The sequence below is a fragment of the Pseudophryne corroboree genome, chromosome 8 (assembly GCF_028390025.1).
Source record: "Pseudophryne corroboree isolate aPseCor3 chromosome 8, aPseCor3.hap2, whole genome shotgun sequence".
NCBI lineage: Eukaryota > Metazoa > Chordata > Amphibia > Anura > Myobatrachidae > Pseudophryne > Pseudophryne corroboree.
Window position 1 is genome coordinate 423,252,277 of NC_086451.1, and position 18,324 is coordinate 423,270,600.

Sequence of the window (18,324 nt, forward strand, 5' to 3'; positions counted from 1 at the left end):
CCCTCCAGCCCACTTCTCTGAGCAGACAAGTATCCCTGGTGCTCTGCTGCCCCTGTCATTTCCCGCCCTCTGAGGAGGATGCTGTTTCCATGGCGATGTTACCAAGACGTTGCTGTGGTAACCAGAAGTTCGCTACGCGAGGACAGCTATTGGCTGATAGTTTTCTGTTGACAACTAATGACAATTTGCCGGGAAACACTTCTTGCTGCTGCTCTCTCAGGCTCAGCTGGATGCTCTGTGCTGGACACACAGGTGGGATGTCTGTCATCACTGTTTATGTCGCTGTCATCGCTGTCTCTATGTCGTATGATGGAGTCTGTAATATCAGGTGGTCTGTCACGATAGGATACCTGTCTTCGCTATGTCCATATGTGAGATGTGGCATCACTGTGGAGATACTATGAGGTTCGTCCCCTATTACAGACATTGTTTGCTGTACAGTATATGTTTCTGTGAATAAACTTGTGACATGTATGATGAGTTTCTGTTCTAATTAGTTTTTATTTTTCTATCCAAGTAACGCTCCCAATTTGTTTTCTTTGCTGTCTTCTTCATTGCACTTCTGATTTATGTTACCTGCACTTCTGTTCTCACATCTCCCTGTCCCTGTGCTGTTTCCCTCATCTCCCTGTCCCTGTGCTGTTTCCCTCATCTCCCTGCCCCTGTCACCTCCCTGCCCTTCACCTTCCTCATCTCCCTGCCCCTGTCACCTCCCTGCCCTTCACCTTCCTCATCTCCCTGCCCCTGTCACCTCCCTGCCCGTCACCTTCCTCATCTCTCTGCCCCTGTCACCTTCCTCATCTCCCTGCCCCTGTCACCTCCCTTATCTCCCTGTCACCTCCCTTATCTCCCTGTCACCTCCCTCATCTCCCTGTCACCTCCCTCACCTCCCTGCCCTTGTCACCTCCCTCACCTCCCTGCCCCTGTTACCTCCCTCACCTCCCTGCCCCTGTTACCTCCCTCACCTCTCTGCCCTTGTCACCTCCCTCACCTCCCTGCCCCTGTTACCTCCCTCATCTCCCTGCCCCTGTTACCTCCCTCATCTCCCTGCTACTGTCACCTCCCTGACCCTGTCACCTCCCTCATCTCCCTGTCACCTCCCTCATCTCCCTGCCCCTGTCACCTCCCTCATCTCCCTGCCCGTTACCTCCCTCATATACCTGCCCCTGTCACCTCCCTCACCTCCCTGCCCTTGTCACCTCCCTCACCTCTCTGCCCTTGTCACCTCCCTCACCTCCCTGCCCTTGTCACCTCCCTGCCCCTGTCACCTGTCACCTCCCTGCCCTTGTCACCTCTCACCTCCCTGCCCCTGTCACCTCTCACCTCCCTGCCCCTGTCACCTCTCACCTCCCTGCCCCTGTCACCTCTCTCACCTCCCTGCCCCTGTCACCTCTCACCTCCCTGCCCCTGTCACCTCTCTCACCTCCCTGCCCCTGTTACCTCTCTCACCTCCCTGCCCTTGTCACCTCCCTCACCTCCCTGCCCTTGTCACCTCCCTGCCCTTGTCACCTCCCTGCCCTTGTCACCTCCCTCACCTCCCTGCCCTTGTCACCTCCCTCACCTCCCTGCCCTTGTCACCTCTCTCACCTCCCTGCCCCTGTTACCTCTCTCACCTCCCTGCCCCTGTTACCTCTCACCTCCCTGCCCCTGTTACCTCTCTCACCTCCCTGCCCTTGTCACCTCCCTGCCCTTGTCACCTTCCTGCCCCTGTTACCTCTCTCACCTCCCTGCCCCTGTTACCTCTCTCATCTCCCTGCCCCTGTTACCTCTCTCATCTCCCTGCCCCTGTTACCTCTCTCATCTCCCTGCCCCTGTTACCTCTCACCTCCCTGCCCCTGTTACCTCTCTCACCTCCCTGCCCTTGTCACCTCCCTGCCCTTGTCACCTCCCTGCCCTTGTCACCTCCCTCACCTCCCTGCCCCTGTTACCTCTCTCACCTCCCTGCCCCTGTTACCTCTCTCACCTCCCTGCCCCTGTTACCTCTCTCATCTCCCTGCCCCTGTTACCTCTCTCATCTCCCTGCCCCTGTTACCTCTCTCATCTCCCTGCCCCCGTTACCTCTCTCATCTCCCTGCCCCTGTTACCTCTCTCATCTCCCTGCCCCTGTTACCTCTCTCATCTCCCTGCCCCTGTTACCTCTCTCATCTCCCTGTCACCTCCCTCATCTCCGTGTCACCTCCCTCATCTCCCTGCCCGTTACCTCCCTCATCTCCCTGCCCCCGTTACCTCCCTGCCCTTGTCACCTCCCTCACCTCTCTGCCCTTGTCACCTCCCTGCCCTTGTCACCTCCCTCACCTCCCTGCCCCTGTTACCTCTCATCTCCCTGCCCCTGCCACCTCTCTCATCTCCCTGCCCCTGCCACCTCTCTCTTCTCCCTGCCCCTGCCACCTCTCTCATCTCCCTGCCCCTGTTACCTCCCTCATCTCCCTGCCCCTGTTACCCCTCTCATCTCCCTGCCCCTGTTACCCCTCTCATCTCCCTGCCCCTCCCACCTCTCATCTCCCTGCCCCTCCCACCTCTCATCTCCCTGCCCCTGTTACCTCCCTCATCTCCCTGCCCCTGTTACCTCCCTGCCACCTCTCTCATCTCCCTGCCCCTCCCACCTCTCTCATCTCCCTGCCCCTCCCACCTCTCTCATCTCCCTGCCCCTGTCACCTCTCTCATCTCCCTGCCCCTGTCACCTCTCTCATCTCCCTGCCCCTGTTACCTCTCTCATCTCCCTGCCCCTGTTACCTCTCTCATCTCCCTGCCCCTGTTACCTCTCTCATCTCCCTGCCCCTGTTACCTCTCTCACCTCCCTGCCCCTGTTACCTCTCACCTCCCTGCCCCTGTTACCTCTCTCACCTCCCTGCCCCTGTTACCTCTCTCACCTCCCTGCCCCTGTTACCTCTCTCACCTCCCTGCCCCTGTTACCTCTCTCACCTCCCTGCCCCTGTCACCTCTCTCATCTCCCTGCCACCTCTCACCTCTCTCATCTCCCTGCCACCTCTCACCTCCCTGCCCCTGTTACCTCCCTGCCCCTGTCACCTCCCTGCCCCTGCCACCTCTCTCATCTCCCTGCCCCTGTTACCTCCCTGCCCCTGTTACCTCCCTCATCTCCCTGCCCCTGTTACCTCTCATCTCCCTGCCCCTCCCACCTCTCATCTCCCTGCCCCTCCCACCTCATCTCCCTGCCCCTCCCACCTCTCATCTCCCTGCCCCTCCCACCTCTCATCTCCCTGCCACCTTTCTCATCTCCCTGCCCCTGTTACCTCCCTCATCTCCCTGCCCCTGTTACCTCCCTGCCCCTGCCACCTCTCATCTCCCTGCCACCTTTCTCATCTCCCTGCCCCTGTTACCTCCCTCATCTCCCTGCCCCTGTTACCTCCCTGCCCCTGCCACCTCTCTCATCTCCCTGCCCCTCCCACCTCTCATCTCCCTGCCCCTCCCACCTCTCTCATCTCCCTGCCCCTCCCACCTCTCTCATCTCCCTGCCCCTCCCACCTGTCACCTCTCTCATCTCCCTGCCCCTCCCGCCTCTCTCATCTCCCTGCCCCTCCCGACTCTCTCCTCTCCCTGCCCCTGTTGCCTCCCACCTCTCCCTGCCCCTGAGCTGCCTCCCTTGTCTCCCTGCCCCTGTCCTACCCTCATCTCCTTGTCCCTGTGCTGCCTCCATCCCCTTGGCCATGGGCTTCCCTGATCTCCCTGCCCCTGTCACCTCCCTGCCCGTCACCTTCCTCATCTCTCTGCCCCTGTCACCTTCCTCATCTCCCTGCCCCTGTCACCTCCCTTATCTCCCTGTCACCTCCCTTATCTCCCTGTCACCTCCCTTATCTCCCTGTCACCTCCCTTATCTCCCTGTCACCTCCCTCATCTCCCTGTCACCTCCCTCACCTCCCTTCCCTTGTCACCTCCCTCACCTCCCTGCCCCTGTTACCTCCTTCATCTTCCTGCCCCTGTTACCTCCCTCACCTCCCTGCCCTTGTCACCTCCCTCACCTCTCTGCCCCTGTTACCTCCCTCATCTCCCTGCCCCTGTTACCTCCCTCATCTCCCTGCTACTGTCACCTCCCTGCCCCTGTCACCTCCCTCATCTCCCTGCCCCTGTCACCTCCCTCATCTCCCTGCCCCTGTCACCTCCCTCATCTCCCTGCCCTTGTCACCTCTCACCTCCCTGCCCCTGTCACCTCTCTCACCTCCCTGCCCCTGTCACCTCTCTCACCTCCCTGCCCCTGTCACCTCTCTCACCTCCCTGCCCCTGTTACCTCTCTCACCTCCCTGCCCTTGTCACCTCCCTCACCTCCCTGCCCTTGTCACCTCCCTGCCCATGTCACCTCCCTCACCTCCCTGCCCTTGTCACCTCCCTCACCTCCCTGCCCTTGTCACCTCTCTCACCTCCCTGCCCCTGTTACCTCTCTCACCTCCCTGCCCCTGTTACCTCTCTCACCTCCCTGCCCCTGTTACCTCTCTCACCTCCCTGCCCCTGTTACCTCTCACCTCCCTGCCCCTGTTACCTCTCTCACCTCCCTGCCCCTGTTACCTCTCTCACCTCCCTGCCCCTGTTACCTCCCTCATCTCCCTGCCCCTGTTACCTCCCTCATCTCCCTGTCACCTCCCTCATCTCCCTGTCACCTCCCTCATCTCCCTGCCCGTTACCTCCCTCATCTCCCTGCCCCCGTTACCTCCCTGCCCTTGTCACCTCCCTCACCTCCCTGCCCTTGTCACCTCCCTCACCTCTCTGCCCTTGTCACCTCCCTGCCCTTGTCACCTCCCTCACCTCCCTGCCCTTGTCACCTCCCTCACCTCCCTGCCCCTGTTACCTCTCATCTCCCTGCCCCTGCCACCTCTCTCATCTCCCTGCCCCTGTTACCTCCCTCATCTCCCTGCCCCTGTTACCTCCCTCATCTCCCTGCCCCTGTTACCTCCCTCATCTCCCTGCCCCTGTTACCCCTCTCATCTCCCTGCCCCTGTTACCCCTCTCATCTCCCTGCCCCTCCCACCTCTCATCTCCCTGCCCCTCCCACCTCTCATCTCCCTGCCCCTGTTACCTCCCTCATCTCCCTGCCCCTGTTACCTCCCTGCCACCTCTCTCATCTCCCTGCCCCTCCCACCTCTCTCATCTCCCTGCCCCTGTCACCTCTCTCATCTCCCTGCCCCTGTTACCTCTCTCATCTCCCTGCCCCTGTTACCTCTCTCATCTCCCTGCCCCTGTTACCTCTCTCATCTCCCTGCCCCTGTTACCTCTCTCATCTCCCTGCCCCTGTTACCTCTCTCATCTCCCTGCCCCTGTTACCTCTCTCATCTCCCTGCCCCTGTTACCTCTCATCTCCCTGCCCTTGTTACCTCTCATCTCCCTGCCCCTGTTACCTCTCTCACCTCCCTGCCCTTGTCACCTCCCTGCCCTTGTCACCTCCCTCACCTCCCTGCCCCTGTTACCTCTCTCACCTCCCTGCCCCTGTTACCTCTCTCATCTCCCTGCCCCTGTTACCTCTCTCATCTCCCTGCCCCTGTTACCTCTCTCATCTCCCTGTCACCTCCCTCATCTCCCTGTCACCTCCCTCATCTCCCTGCCCGTTACCTCCCTCATCTCCCTGCCCCCGTTACCTCCCTGCCCTTGTCACCTCCCTCACCTCCCTGCCCTTGTCACCTCCCTCACCTCTCTGCCCTTGTCACCTCCCTGCCCTTGTCACCTCCCTCACCTCCCTGCCCTTGTCACCTCCCTCACCTCCCTGCCCCTGTTACCTCTCTCATCTCCCTGCCCCTGCCACCTCTCTCATCTCCCTGCCCCTGCCACCTCTCTCATCTCCCTGCCCCTGCCACCTCCCTCATCTCCCTGCCCCTGTTACCTCCCTCATCTCCCTGCCCCTGTTACCTCCCTCATCTCCCTGCCCCTGTTACCTCCCTCATCTCCCTGCCCCTGTTACCTCCCTCATCTCCCTGCCCCTCCCACCTCTCATCTCCCTGCCCCTGTTACCTCTCTCATCTCCCTGCCCCTGTCACCTCTCTCATCTCCCTGCCCCTGTTACCTCTCTCATCTCCCTGCCCCTGTCACCTCTCTCATCTCCCTGCCCCTGTTACCTCTCTCATCTCCCTGCCCCTGTTACCTCTCTCATCTCCCTGCCCCTGTTACCTCTCATCTCCCTGCCCCTGTTACCTCTCATCTCCCTGCCCCTGTTACACCTCTCATCTCCCTGCCCCTGTTACCTCTCTCACCTCCCTGCCCCTGTTACCTCTCACCTCCCTGCCCCTGTTACCTCTCTCACCTCCCTGCCCCTGTTACCTCTCTCACCTCCCTGCCCCTGTTACCTCTCTCACCTCCCTGCCCCTGTCACCTCTCTCATCTCCCTGCCACCTCTCACCTCTCTCATCTCCCTGCCACCTCTCACCTCTCTCATCTCCCTGCCACCTCTCACCTCTCTCATCTCCCTGCCACCTCTCACCTCCCTGCCCCTGTTACCTCCTTGCCCCTGTCACCTCCCTGCCCCTGCCACCTCTCTCATCTCCCTGCCCCTGTTACCTCCCTGCCCCTGTTACCTCCCTCATCTCCCTGCCCCTGTTACCTCTCTCATCTCCCTGCCCCTCCCACCTCTCATCTCCCTGCCCCTCCCACCTCTCATCTCCCTGCCACCTTTCTCATCTCCCTGCCCCTGTTACCTCCCTCATCTCCCTGCCCCTGTTACCTCCCTGCCCCTGCCACCTCTCTCATCTCCCTGCCCCTCCCACCTCTCTCATCTCCCTGCCCCTCCCACCTCTCTCATCTCCCTGCCCCTCCCACCTGTCACCTCTCTCATCTCCCTGCCCCTCCCGCCTCTCTTCTCTCCCTGCCCCTCCCGACTCTCTCCTCTCCCTGCCCCTGTTGCCTCCCACCTCTCCCTGCCCCTGAGCTGCCTCCCTTGTCTCCCTGCCCCTGTCCTACCCTCATCTCCTTGTCCCTGTGCTGCCTCCATCCCCTTGGCCATGGGCTTCCCTGATCTCCCTGCCCCTGTACTGTCTCTATCATCTCCCTGTCCCGGTGCTACCTCCCTCATCTCCCTGTGTTGCCTCCATCATCTCCCTGTCTCTGCGTTGCCTCCCTCACCTCCCTGCCCCTGTGCTACCCGGATCTCCCTGTCCCTGGGCTTCCTTCATCTCCCTGTTCCTATGCTGCCTCTATCATCATCCTTTTCCCTGTGCTATCTCTATCATCTCCATGTCCCTGTGCTGCTTCCATAGTTTCACTGTCCCTGTGCTACCTCCCTCATCTCCCTGTGCTGCTTCCATCATCTCCCTGTCCCTAGGCTGCCTTCATCTCCCTATTTTCCTCATCTCCCTGTCCCTGGGCTGCTTCCATCATGTCCCCATCCCTGGGCTGCCCCTGAACTCCCTGTCAATGGGCTACCTCCATCTTCCCTGTCCCTATGCTACTTTCATCTACCTTTCCCTGGGCTGCCTCCATTCCTCCTCTCCCTGGCCTGCCTGCATTCTCCCTGTCTCTGTGCTGCTTCCATTTTGCGAATCCTGTTCTGCTCCCATTTCTCTCACGTCCTAGAGGATACTGGGGATACATTTAGTATCATGGGGTATAGATGGGTCCACTAGGAGCCATGGGCACTTTAAGAATTCGATAGTGTGGGCTGGCTCATCCCTCTATGCCCTTCCTACCAGACTCTGTTTAGAAAATGTGCCCGGAGGAGACGGTCACACTTATGGAAGCTCCTGAAGAGTTTTCTGCATTTATTTTTCTGCTTGTTATTTTCAGGCAGGACAGGATGGCACCAGCCTGCCTGCTTCGTGGGACTTAAGGAAGGGGGAACGGCCCAACCTCTTGAAGGGTTAATGGTCCCGTTCCCCGCTGACAGGACACCGAGCTCACCCCTAACAGAGCCAGAAGAATGAAGAGTGGTGAGTACTAAGCCGGCGTCCCGGTTAGCAGGTCGCCGGCCATTATGGCAGCATGAGGGTATGGAGACGCACGGCTTCTAACCGGGGCGGATTGCATCTCCAGACTCAGTACACAACTGCGTCTCAGTACACTGTACACAGGGAGTAATTCCAAGTTGATCGCAGCAGGATTTTTTTTTAGCAGTTGGGCAAAACCATGTGCACTGCAGGGGAGGCAGATATAACATGTGCAGAAAGAGTTAGATTTGGGTGGGTTCTTTTATTTCTGTGCAGGGTAAATACTGGCTGCTTTATTTTTACACTGCAAATTAGATTGCAGATTGAACACACCACACCCAAATCTAACTCTCTCTGCACATGTTAAATCTGCCTCCCCTGCAGTGCACATGGTTTTGCCCCACTGCTAAAAAAAATTCTGCTGCGATCAACTTGGATTTACCCCCACAGTGCACACACTTGCAAACAAAGCCTTAAAACGGTTCTGTCTCCATTTTAAGCACAAATTACCTCAGCCAGTATAAAAAAAAAAGCGGGAAGACTGCATGCCATTGAAGGGTTGGGGCTTCACTATGAGAGGATCCAGCAGCTTACCAGCGCCATTTTCCCTCTGCAGTGGACACAGACGCTGACTGACAGGGATGCGCAGCTCCTCCGGTGTGACTCCAGATTACTTCAGTGGTACCAGGGGGTCATAGCACGGGGGGAAACGATTATTAGTGTACTAATTCCCCAATCTGTGTACTTAGTCTGCGACCCGGCTAAGCTTGGCATTAGCGATAAGGGTGTGGTGTGCTGGCTCCAAATACCTCTGTGTCTCCCTGAAAGGGCTCTTTGTGGGTTAATCGTGTTTTTAACCTTGTGTGTGTGTGCGTGCTCTGTCACATTTACAATATGTCAGGCAAAGACTGTATTTCATGTACGGAAGAGTGTTTCTCTTCCCCAGGGAGCTCACTACTATGTACTCAGTGTAGTGCACCTTCTCAGGCTAGCGGGGCTGAACCAGTATGGCTGGATTCCCTCAAAGGAATGATTTCTAATATCTCTAATAAATTGTTCTGCAATAAGAAAGAGGCGCAGTACTTAAGACAGTCTGTGGATGAGATTATGAATAGAGACTCCGTCCCCAAACAAGCGTCTCAGTCCCTTGCCATTTGTCCACAAAAATGAACTCTGGCCCATATCCTGCAGTCTGACTCTGACGCTGAGGGGTCAGACATGGAGGAGGGGGAGGTGGATTCAGAAGGGGGGGGGGGGTGCTGCTCTGTCACAGGGAAAACAGGCTCTTATAGAAGCTATCAGAGATGTGCTACAAATTCCTGATAAGGTGACAGAGGAGTGTGAGGAATCTAATTTTAATGTAAAAAAGAAGTCCTCAGTCACTTTTCCTGTGTCAAAGGAATTGAATATCCTGTTTGAAGAACCGTGGGTTAATCCTGATAAGAAATTTCAAATCCCTAAAAGGTTACTCTCATCTTTTCCTTTTTCTCCTGGGGATAGGAAAAAATGGGAAAGTCCACCAATAGTGGATGCATCCGTATCCAGGTTGTCACAGAAGATTGTGTTATCCGTCCCTGGTGCAGCCTCCCTGAAAGACACAGCTGATTGTAAGATTGAGACTACACTCAAATCCTTGTACACAGCTGCTGGGGTGGCTCAGAGACCCACTATAGCATGTGCGTTGAATACTAAAGCCATTGCTAAATGGTCTGGTAACCTTATTGAAGGGTTGGATTCATTATCTAGGGGGGGATATTGTGTTGCTCCTGCAACATATACAGGATTCTGCTAACTTTATGGTGGAAGCCATAAAAGAGGTAGGTTTGCTTAATGCACACACTACTACTATGGCAGTATCAGCGCGCAGGGGTTTATGATTACGCCAGTGGACTGCGGACACGGACCCCAGGAAGGGCGTGGTAGGCCTACCCTTCACAGGAGAGGCCTTATTTGGAGATGAACTGGACAAATGTATCTCCAAAGCTACTGCGGGTAAGTCCACATATCTTCCTTCTGCAGCTTCCCCAACCAGGAAGACCTACTCAGGACCTACCCTACAGTCCTTTCGGACCGCCAAGTTTAAGGGCAAAGTCAGAGGATCTTCTACTGCCAACAGAGGCGCTAGAGGTAAACCACGCAAACCAGCAACTGCCGGTTCTCCGGAACAGAGCTCCGGTTTTGCTTCCTCAAAGCCTTTTGCATTACGGTGGCCCGCGTGGCCTGGAAGACTGGCAGGTGGGAGCCCGACTAAGAAATTCAGTCACATCTGAACAGCATCATGCCAGGATCCCTGGGTCATAGATCTAATTTCCCAGGGCTACAGACTGGAGTTCCAGGAGCTCCCACCTCACAGATTCTTCAAATCAGGCTTACCAGCTTCACAAGAGTCAAGTATAACCTTACAGGATGCCATTCAAAAACTGGTACAGACTCCGGTCATTGTTCCAGTTCCACCTCATCAGCAAAACAAGGGGTACTATTCCAACTTGTTTGTAGTACCAAAACTGGACGGTTTGTTGAGACCAATTTTGAATCTAAAATCGTTGAACCCGTACTTAGGAGTGTTCAAATTCAAGATGGAGTCTCTGAGAGCGGTGCTCTCAGGTCTGGAGGAGGGGGAATTCCTAGTGTCTCTGGATATCAAGGATGCGTACCTTCACATTCCGATCTGGCCGCTTCACCAGGCTTATCTACGCTTTGCACTACAGGACTGTCACTGCTAGTTCCAGGCCCCTCCTTTTGGTCTATCCAAACACCGAGGGTGTTCACCAAGGTAATGGCAGGGATGATGTGTCTCCTTCGCAAGCAGGGAGTGAACATAATTCTGTACCTGGACAATCTTCTGATAAAGGCTCCGTCCAGGGAAAGGCTGTTAAGCAGCATTGGTCTCACAACCAAACTACTCCTGGATCATGGGTGGATTCTAAAGCTCCCGAAATCTCATTTAGAGCCAACTCGGAGGCTCCCATTTCTGGGAATGATACTGGACACAGAGTCGCAAAAAGATTTTCTTCCATTGGAAAAGGCATTGGTGATCCAGTCGATGGTTCAGGATGTCCTGAGGCCAACCCGGATATCTGTGCATCTATGCATTCGCCTTCTAGGGAAAATGGTAGCCTCACGAGGCACTTCAGTATGGAAGGTTTTATGTGAGGCCCTTCCAGCTGGATCTGTTGGACAAATGGTCCGGAACGCATCTTCACATGCACCAGAGGATCCGTCTGTCGCCAAAGGCCAGGATCTCCCTTCTGTGGTCGCTACAGACTTCTCACCTAATCGAGGGCTGAAGGTTCGGGATTCAGAATTGGATTCTGCTAACCACAGGCGCAAGCCTCAGAGGTTGTGGAGCAGTCACCCAGGGGGTGCAGTCCAAGGAAGATGGTCAAGTCAGGAAGTCGTCCTTCCAATCAACATTCTGGAACTCAGGGCTGTATACAACGCCCTTCTGCAGGCCTCATATCTTCTTCAAGATCGGGCCATTCAGGTTCAGTCAGACAATGTGACGGCAGTAACGTACATAAACCGACAGGGAGAAACGAAAAGCAGAGCAGCAATGTCAGCGGTGTCAAGAATTCTCCCATGGGCAGAAAAACCTGCTGTGGCATTGTCGGCGGTCTTCATTCCGGGAGTAGACAACTGGGAAGCAGACTTCCTCAGCAGACACGACTTGCATCCGGGGGAGTGTGGCCTTCACCTGGAGGTGTTCAGGTGCTTGACACGTCGATGGGGATGTCCACAAATTGACATGATGGCCTCTCGTCTCAATAAGAAGCTCAAGCGGTATTGTTCCAGGTCGAGACACCCACAGGCAGTGGTAGTGGACGCTCTGACAACTCCATGGGTCTATCAGATGGTGTACGTGTTCCCTCTACTTACGCTGATCCCAAGAATTCTCAAAAGAATAAAAACAAGGTCATCCTGACTATGATCCAAGCCAGGAAGGGGGTGACGTCTAAACATTACCACCGTATTTGGAAGAAATACGTCTCTTGGTGTGAGAGCAGAAAATATTCTGCGGTGGAATTTCATCTGGGATGTTTCCTGCTTTTTCTGCAGTCAGGTGTGGATGTGGGCCTACGTCTGGGCTCTAATAAAGTCCAGATTTGGGCCTTGTCCATTTTCTTTCAGAAACAATTGGCGTTTCTTCCTGAGGTCCAGACGTTCTTGAAAGGGGTTCTGCACATCAAGCCTCCCACGGCACCTTGGGATCTCAATTTGGTACTGCAGTTCCTCCAATCGGACTGGTTTGAACCATTACAGGAGGTAGATGTAAAATATCTTGCATGGAAAACCGTCACACTGTTAGCCTTGGCTTCTGCAAGACGTGTGTCGGAGCTGGGGGTGTTGTCTTACAAGAGCCCCTATTTAATCTTCCATGAGGATAAAGCTGAACTCAGGACTCGTCAGCAATTTCTTCCTAAAGCGGTGTCGACGTTTCACATCAACCAACCAATTGTGGTTCCGGTTCTGACTGACACCTCTGTTACTTCAAAGTCTTTGGATGTTGTGAGGGCTTTGAAGGTGTATGTGAAGAGAACTGCTCGTCACAGGAAATCGGACTCGCTGTTTGTTCTTTACGATACCAATTAGATTGGGTGTTCTGCTTCAAAGCAGTCAATTGCACGTTGGATCAGGCTCACTATCCAGCATGCTTATTCCACGGCAGGATTACTGATTCCTAAATCTGTACAGGCCCACTCAACTAGGTCAGTGGGTTCTTCTTGAGCAGCTGCCTGCGATGTCTCGGCCTTGCAGCTCTGCCGAGTGGCTACTTGGTCGGGTTCGAACACGTTTGCTAAGTTCTACAAGTTCGATACCTTGGCCTCTGAGGACCTTCAGTTTGGTCAATCGGTTCTGCAGGACCCTCGGCACTCTCCCTCCCGGTTTGGGAGCATTGGTACTTCCCCATGGTACTAAATAGATCCCCAGTATCCTCTAGGACGTAAGAGAAAATAGGATTTTAATTACCTGCCGGTAAATCCTTTTCTCGTAGTCCGTAGAGTATACTGGGCGCCCGCCCGGTGCTTCGTTCTTCCTGCACTGTTACTTGGTTAAGTATTGTTGTTTGGTTCAGCTGTTGCTGTTCCTATTCCAAGTTTGGTTAGCATGGCTTTCCTCTTGTTTTTGTGTGCTGGTTCGGAATCTCACCACTATCCTTTTATATCCTTCACTCAAAGTATGTCAGTCTCCTCAGGCACAGTTTCCTAGACTAAGTCTTGTAGGAGGGGCATAGTGGGAGGAGCCAGCCCACACTATCAAATTCTTAAAGCGCCCATGGCTCCTAGTGGACCCGTCTATACCCCATGGTACGAAATGGATCCCCAGTATCCTCTACGGACTACAAGAAAAGGATTTACCGGTAGGTAATTAAAATCCTATTTTCTCCATCACTGCTCCTACTGAGCTTCCCAACTCCCTATTCATCTGCTGTCCCAATTATCCTTTTATTTCATCGCTGGGCCTCGGTAATAAATGGGGAGGTGTTGCCTAAAAAGGGTGTATATCCATGCCACCTAAAAATAGTACAATGTAAAAAAAATATTTGCTGGGCCGCTTCTGTGCGTGCGCCATCTTCGCGAAGATATCACTGAGGAGATGGCACCAGCCTTAAGTATACTCAGGAGAATGGGGGGTTATTGGAACCAGGCCACTCCAGCAGGCCAGGCCCGGGTAATTAGTACCCGCTGCCCCATCTCGGGACCACTGCATCTAACTCGTTCCTATGCAGCTTTCCTTTCCAAAGCCTGTTCTGCCCCAATTTCCCTGTTACTATGCTTCCCCCAACCTACCTGTTCCTGTGCTCCCTGTCCCTGTGCTGCCCCCGTTCTCCCTGTTACTTTGTTGGTCCCTGTGCTCCCCCATCCTCCCTGTCCCTGTGCTACCCCTATTCTCTCTGTCCCTGTGTTGCCCCCATTCTACCTGTCCCTTTGCTGGTCCCTGTGCTGCCCCCATTCTCACTGTTCCTGTGCTCCCTGTCCCTGTGTTGCCCCATTCTCCCTGTTCCTGTGCTCCCTGTCCCTGTGTTGCCCCCATTCTCCCTGTTCCTGTGCTCCCTGTCCCTGTGTTGACCCCATTCTCCCTGTTACTTTGTTGGTCCCTGTGCTGCCCCTATTCTCCCTGTCCATGTGCTCCCTGTCCCTGTGCTGCCCCATTCTCCCTGTTCCTGTGCTGCCCCCGTTCTCCCTGTCACTGTGTTGCCCCCATTCTACCTGTCACTTTGTTGGTCCCTGTGCTGCCCCATCCTCTGTCCCGGTCCTGCTCCCATTCTCACTGTTCCTGTGCTCCCTGTCCCTGTGTTGCCCCCATTCTACCTGTCACTGTGCTGGTCCCTGTGCTGCCCCATCCTCCCTGTCACTGTGCAGGTCCCTGTGCTGCCCCATCCTCCCTGTCACTGTGCTGCTCCCTGTGCTGCCCCATCCTCCCTGTCACTGTGCTCCCTGTCCCTGTGTTGCCCTATCCTCCCTGTCACTGTGCTGCCCCATCCTCCCTGTCACTGTGCTGCTCCCTGTGCTGCCCCGTCCTCCCTGTCCCTGTGCTGGTCACTGTGCTGCTCCCTGTGCTGCCCCATCCTCCCTGTCACTGTGCTGCTCCCTGTGCTGCCCCATCCTCCCTGTCACTGTGCTCCCTGTCCCTGTGTTGCCCTATCCTCCCTGTCACTGTGCTGCTCCCTGTGCTGCCCCGTCCTCCCTGTCCCTGTGCTGGTCCCTGTGCTGCCCCATCCTTCCTGTCACTGTGCTGCCCCATCCTCCCTGTCACTGTGCTGGTCCCTGTGCTGCCCCATCCTCCCTGTCACTGTGCAGGTCCCTGTGCTGCCCCATCCTCCCTGTCACTGTGCTGCTCCCTGTGCTGCTCCATCCTCCCTGTCACTGTGCTCCCTGTCCCTGTGTTGCCCCATCCTCCCTGTCACTGTGCTGCTCCCTGTGCTGCCCCATCCTCCCTGTCCCTGTGCTCCCTGTCACTGTGCTGCTCCCTATGCTGCCCCGTCCTCCCTGTCCCTGTGCTGCCCCGTCCTCCCTGTCCCTGTGCTGCCCCATCCTCCCTGTCCCTGTGCTGCCCCATCCTCCCTGTCCCTGTGCTGCCCCATCCTCCCTGTCCCTGTGCTGCTCCATCCTCCCTGTCACTGTGCTGCTCCCTGTGCTGCCCCATCCTCCCTGTCCCTGTGCTGCTCCATCCTCCCTGTCACTGTGCTGCTCCCTGTGCTGCCCCATCCTCCCTGTCCCTGTGCTGCCCCATCCTCCCTGTCACTGTGCTGCTTCCTGTGCTGCCCCCAGTCCTCCTATATCACTATGCAGCTGCTGGTTCTCCTATGTCCTGGGTGCTCTTCAGGCTGCTTATCCTGTGTGTGATGTCTAGGCTTTACCTAATGTTATTATGAGTATGTTACCAGCTCTCTGCTGTGATTTCTCAGAATATTCCCCTATATTTCTGCACTGCTGTATACATTACACTGGTCATTGTCGTCTCTTCCTTACAGTATAAGATGGAGTATAAGAGGAAACTCGATAATGAATTACAGATGAAGCGATGCCTAGACCAGGTCACTAATGAGGTAAGTAAAGCCTGGGGAGGATTTGGGTGTGATGGCGGGGAGCTTGAGTCTCGTGGTGAAGTGGAGGATTGGGGCGGTGGTAGTCGTGGGGGGAGAGAACTGGGGCGGTGGGGCAATTGGGGAATAGGTGGTAGGGGACGTGACGTTTGAGGTGGTGGTGGGAGGGTCAGTGGCGTAGGCAGGAGAGAGCAATGCTTCCCCTATCATATAAATTGCCCTGGGTGGCACCCTCAGGAGGTAAGCGTGGTGGATGAGGCGCCATGCTGCCGACGTGCTTCCCATGCCTACCAGTTCCCTTTCGCTCATCCATAATGACTAACCACCCACCTTGCAGATCAGGGCACCCTGCCCCCTGTTCACTGTAAAGTATGGTGCACAAGACGCTCTGCTCCTCTTCAGGCCCTGGACTTTCTGGGTCTCGCTCTGCGTATTGTCCATGTCGCTGAGCAGGCTTACTGGCCAGGATCCCTGGCTATCCTGAAGCAGAGCTGGGAACCAGTGCAGTCTGGAACAATGTGACCTAGTGGGGGCACTACAGTCTGCAATAATGACCTACTTGGGGTGGTGGTGGTTTGGAGGTTTGGTACGGTGGAGTGAGGGAGGGGGTTGTGGTGGTGGGGAGGATTGGGGTGCGGCAGTGGGGTGTGGAGTATGAGAATGAAAGAGCAGAATCTGAGGACAAGCTATTGATGGGAAATAAACATACATCGCTCTGTCTATCCTGCCTGTATAGATACTGGGGTCAGGGCTGACGCTGGACGTTATGTTTATGGGTGCTGTGTAGCTGGATGTAACAGTGCACTCGGTAAGCAGTATTCTATTCCTGGTCTCTTGCAGTCACTGGACATCACCCGCCGTATGGTGCAGTTGGTGGAAGAGGTGAGACATGACAGACGGAAACCTCAGTAACGCAATGTCTGTAGGGTAATCTCACCAGATCATATCTTTCCTTGGAGAATGTATATTAATCCACAACCGTCACCGTGTACGCAGTAGTGCCGTTTATATGCTATCAGTCTGCAGCATATACATGTGTTCCAGATTAATCAGCTTGTAAATTGCAAATGAACTATGGTGGTCATTCTGAGTTGTTCGCTCGCTAGCTGCTTTTAGCAGCATTGCACACGCTAGGCCGCCGCCCTCTGGGAGTGTATCTTAGCATAGCAGAATAGCGAACGAAAGATTAGCAGAACTGCTACTAAATAATTCCTTGCAGTTTCTGAGTAGCTCCAGACCTACTCCTAGATTGCGATCAGCTCAGTCCGTTTAGTTCCTGGTTTGACGTCACAAACACGCCCAGCGTTCGCCCAGCCACTCCCCCGTTTCTCCAGACACTTCGGCGTTTTTCCCTGACACGCCTGCGTTTTTTAGCACACTCCCGGAAAACGCTCAGTTACCACCCAGAAACACCCACTTCCTGTCAACCATTCACCGATCAGCAGTGGGACTGAAAAACGCTGAACGAACACCAGCAAATCTACTAAGTTTTGGGTTAAATAACTTAGCACATACGCGCTGCGTACCATGCGCATGCGCATTTAGCAACAAATCGCAGCATAGCGAAAATCGGCAACGAGCGAACAACTCGGAATGACCACTTGTGTCCATAGATGCCTACTAGCCTGGAATGTCCTAGAGACTCACAAAATTAAATGGACAACCCTCCCATATCACATCCACAGTGCAAGGGGCAGGGCAAGGAGGGTGCAATTCTTGGCACCGTCCCCCTTGCTGCGGTGCCCTGGACCACCTCCTATGGGATTTCATGGAGATGAGTCACAGAAAATCGCCGACTATGATTACGTATGACCACAGAGAAGTCCTGAGCTCTGTCTTTGAGATTTGTACAGTTTTTGAATCATTATCATTGTACTATTGGCCTACACATAGGGGGTCATTCCGATCCGTTCACACGCATTGGTTCTTCGCTGCGGTGCGAACGGGACTGCGGCGGCTGCAATGCGCACATGCGTCGTTGCCTGGCGACGGACGTCACCGGGCAGCGGCGCGGCAGCGCTGAAAGTGATCGCAGCGGCGATCGCTAGAAGATTGACGGCGGGGAGGAGTTCCGGGGCGTCTACTCACCGTTTTCCAGGCGTGGTGAGGTAAACGCAGGCGTGTCCAGGCGTTTGGAGGGCGGATGTCTGACGTCAATCCCGGGACCTTCGAAGCTGCTACGTGCGATCAACTCGGAATGACCACCATAGCTATATGTGACTTCATTAATTTACGAAGGAAACCCTTAGTTAACTTGGGGAGAAAATACAAACTCCACACAGATAGGGCTTTGGAGGAAATTGAACCCGAGACCTCAGTTCTGTGAGGCAGTAATGCTAACCACGGCACCATGCATACTTTATAGGTGTTATGAAACTACCTAGCATACCCTTGCAGCTATCATCCACAGGTTTCCTAGTCCTGGTTTAAACTATTTGATGAATTGATTATCAAATCCTACCTGTCCACGCTCCCTACGCAGACTAGCCATGTGCTGAATTCACCTAGCCATTCTTGCGATTGGCCTAACCGTCCCTCTTTTACACTGACCGCACATTAGATCAATAGAAATTGCAAAACAAAAACCAGCACTTGTTTACAGGGCACATGATTCTATGATATTCTATTATAGAGAGGGGAACACGCTCTTCAGTGCGGAATGTATGACAATCAAATGAACGGTGTTTAAAATATGGACTATGGTATATACACAACACATTATATTCATCACTAATCATGTTTTACCATGTTTCCTGACAGAGTAAAGATGCCGGAATAAGGACTCTGGTCATGCTGGATGAACAGGGAGGTGAGACTGGACACTGAGAAGAGGCTATAGAACATGGTAGCAGAATGATTATTACAGAATATAACAGTGACGCTTCCTCACCTACCTTATATGTGTCCATAATCCAGCACAGC

The 18,324-nt window shown here is 54.8% G+C and overlaps 1 protein-coding gene across 3 annotated transcripts in view; it reads left to right on the forward strand.

Moving 5' to 3' along the window:
- The first annotated feature begins 144 nt into the window (after nt 1-144).
- The window catches only part of LOC134949422 (synaptosomal-associated protein 25-like), a 32,650-nt gene continuing 14,470 nt past the window's right edge, over nt 145-18,324 (forward strand). For 2 of the 3 annotated variants that reach the window (XM_063937980.1, XM_063937982.1), the window contains exons 1-4: nt 145-252; nt 15,331-15,405; nt 16,243-16,284; nt 18,163-18,211. In XM_063937980.1, the coding sequence (XP_063794050.1) occupies nt 178-252; nt 15,331-15,405; nt 16,243-16,284; nt 18,163-18,211 (241 nt within the window). In that variant the 5' untranslated portion in view covers nt 145-177. Of the gene's footprint in view, nt 253-7,719; nt 7,860-15,330; nt 15,406-16,242; nt 16,285-18,162; nt 18,212-18,324 lie in introns of those variants that run through there. The other variant, XM_063937981.1, reaches the window with a different exon arrangement.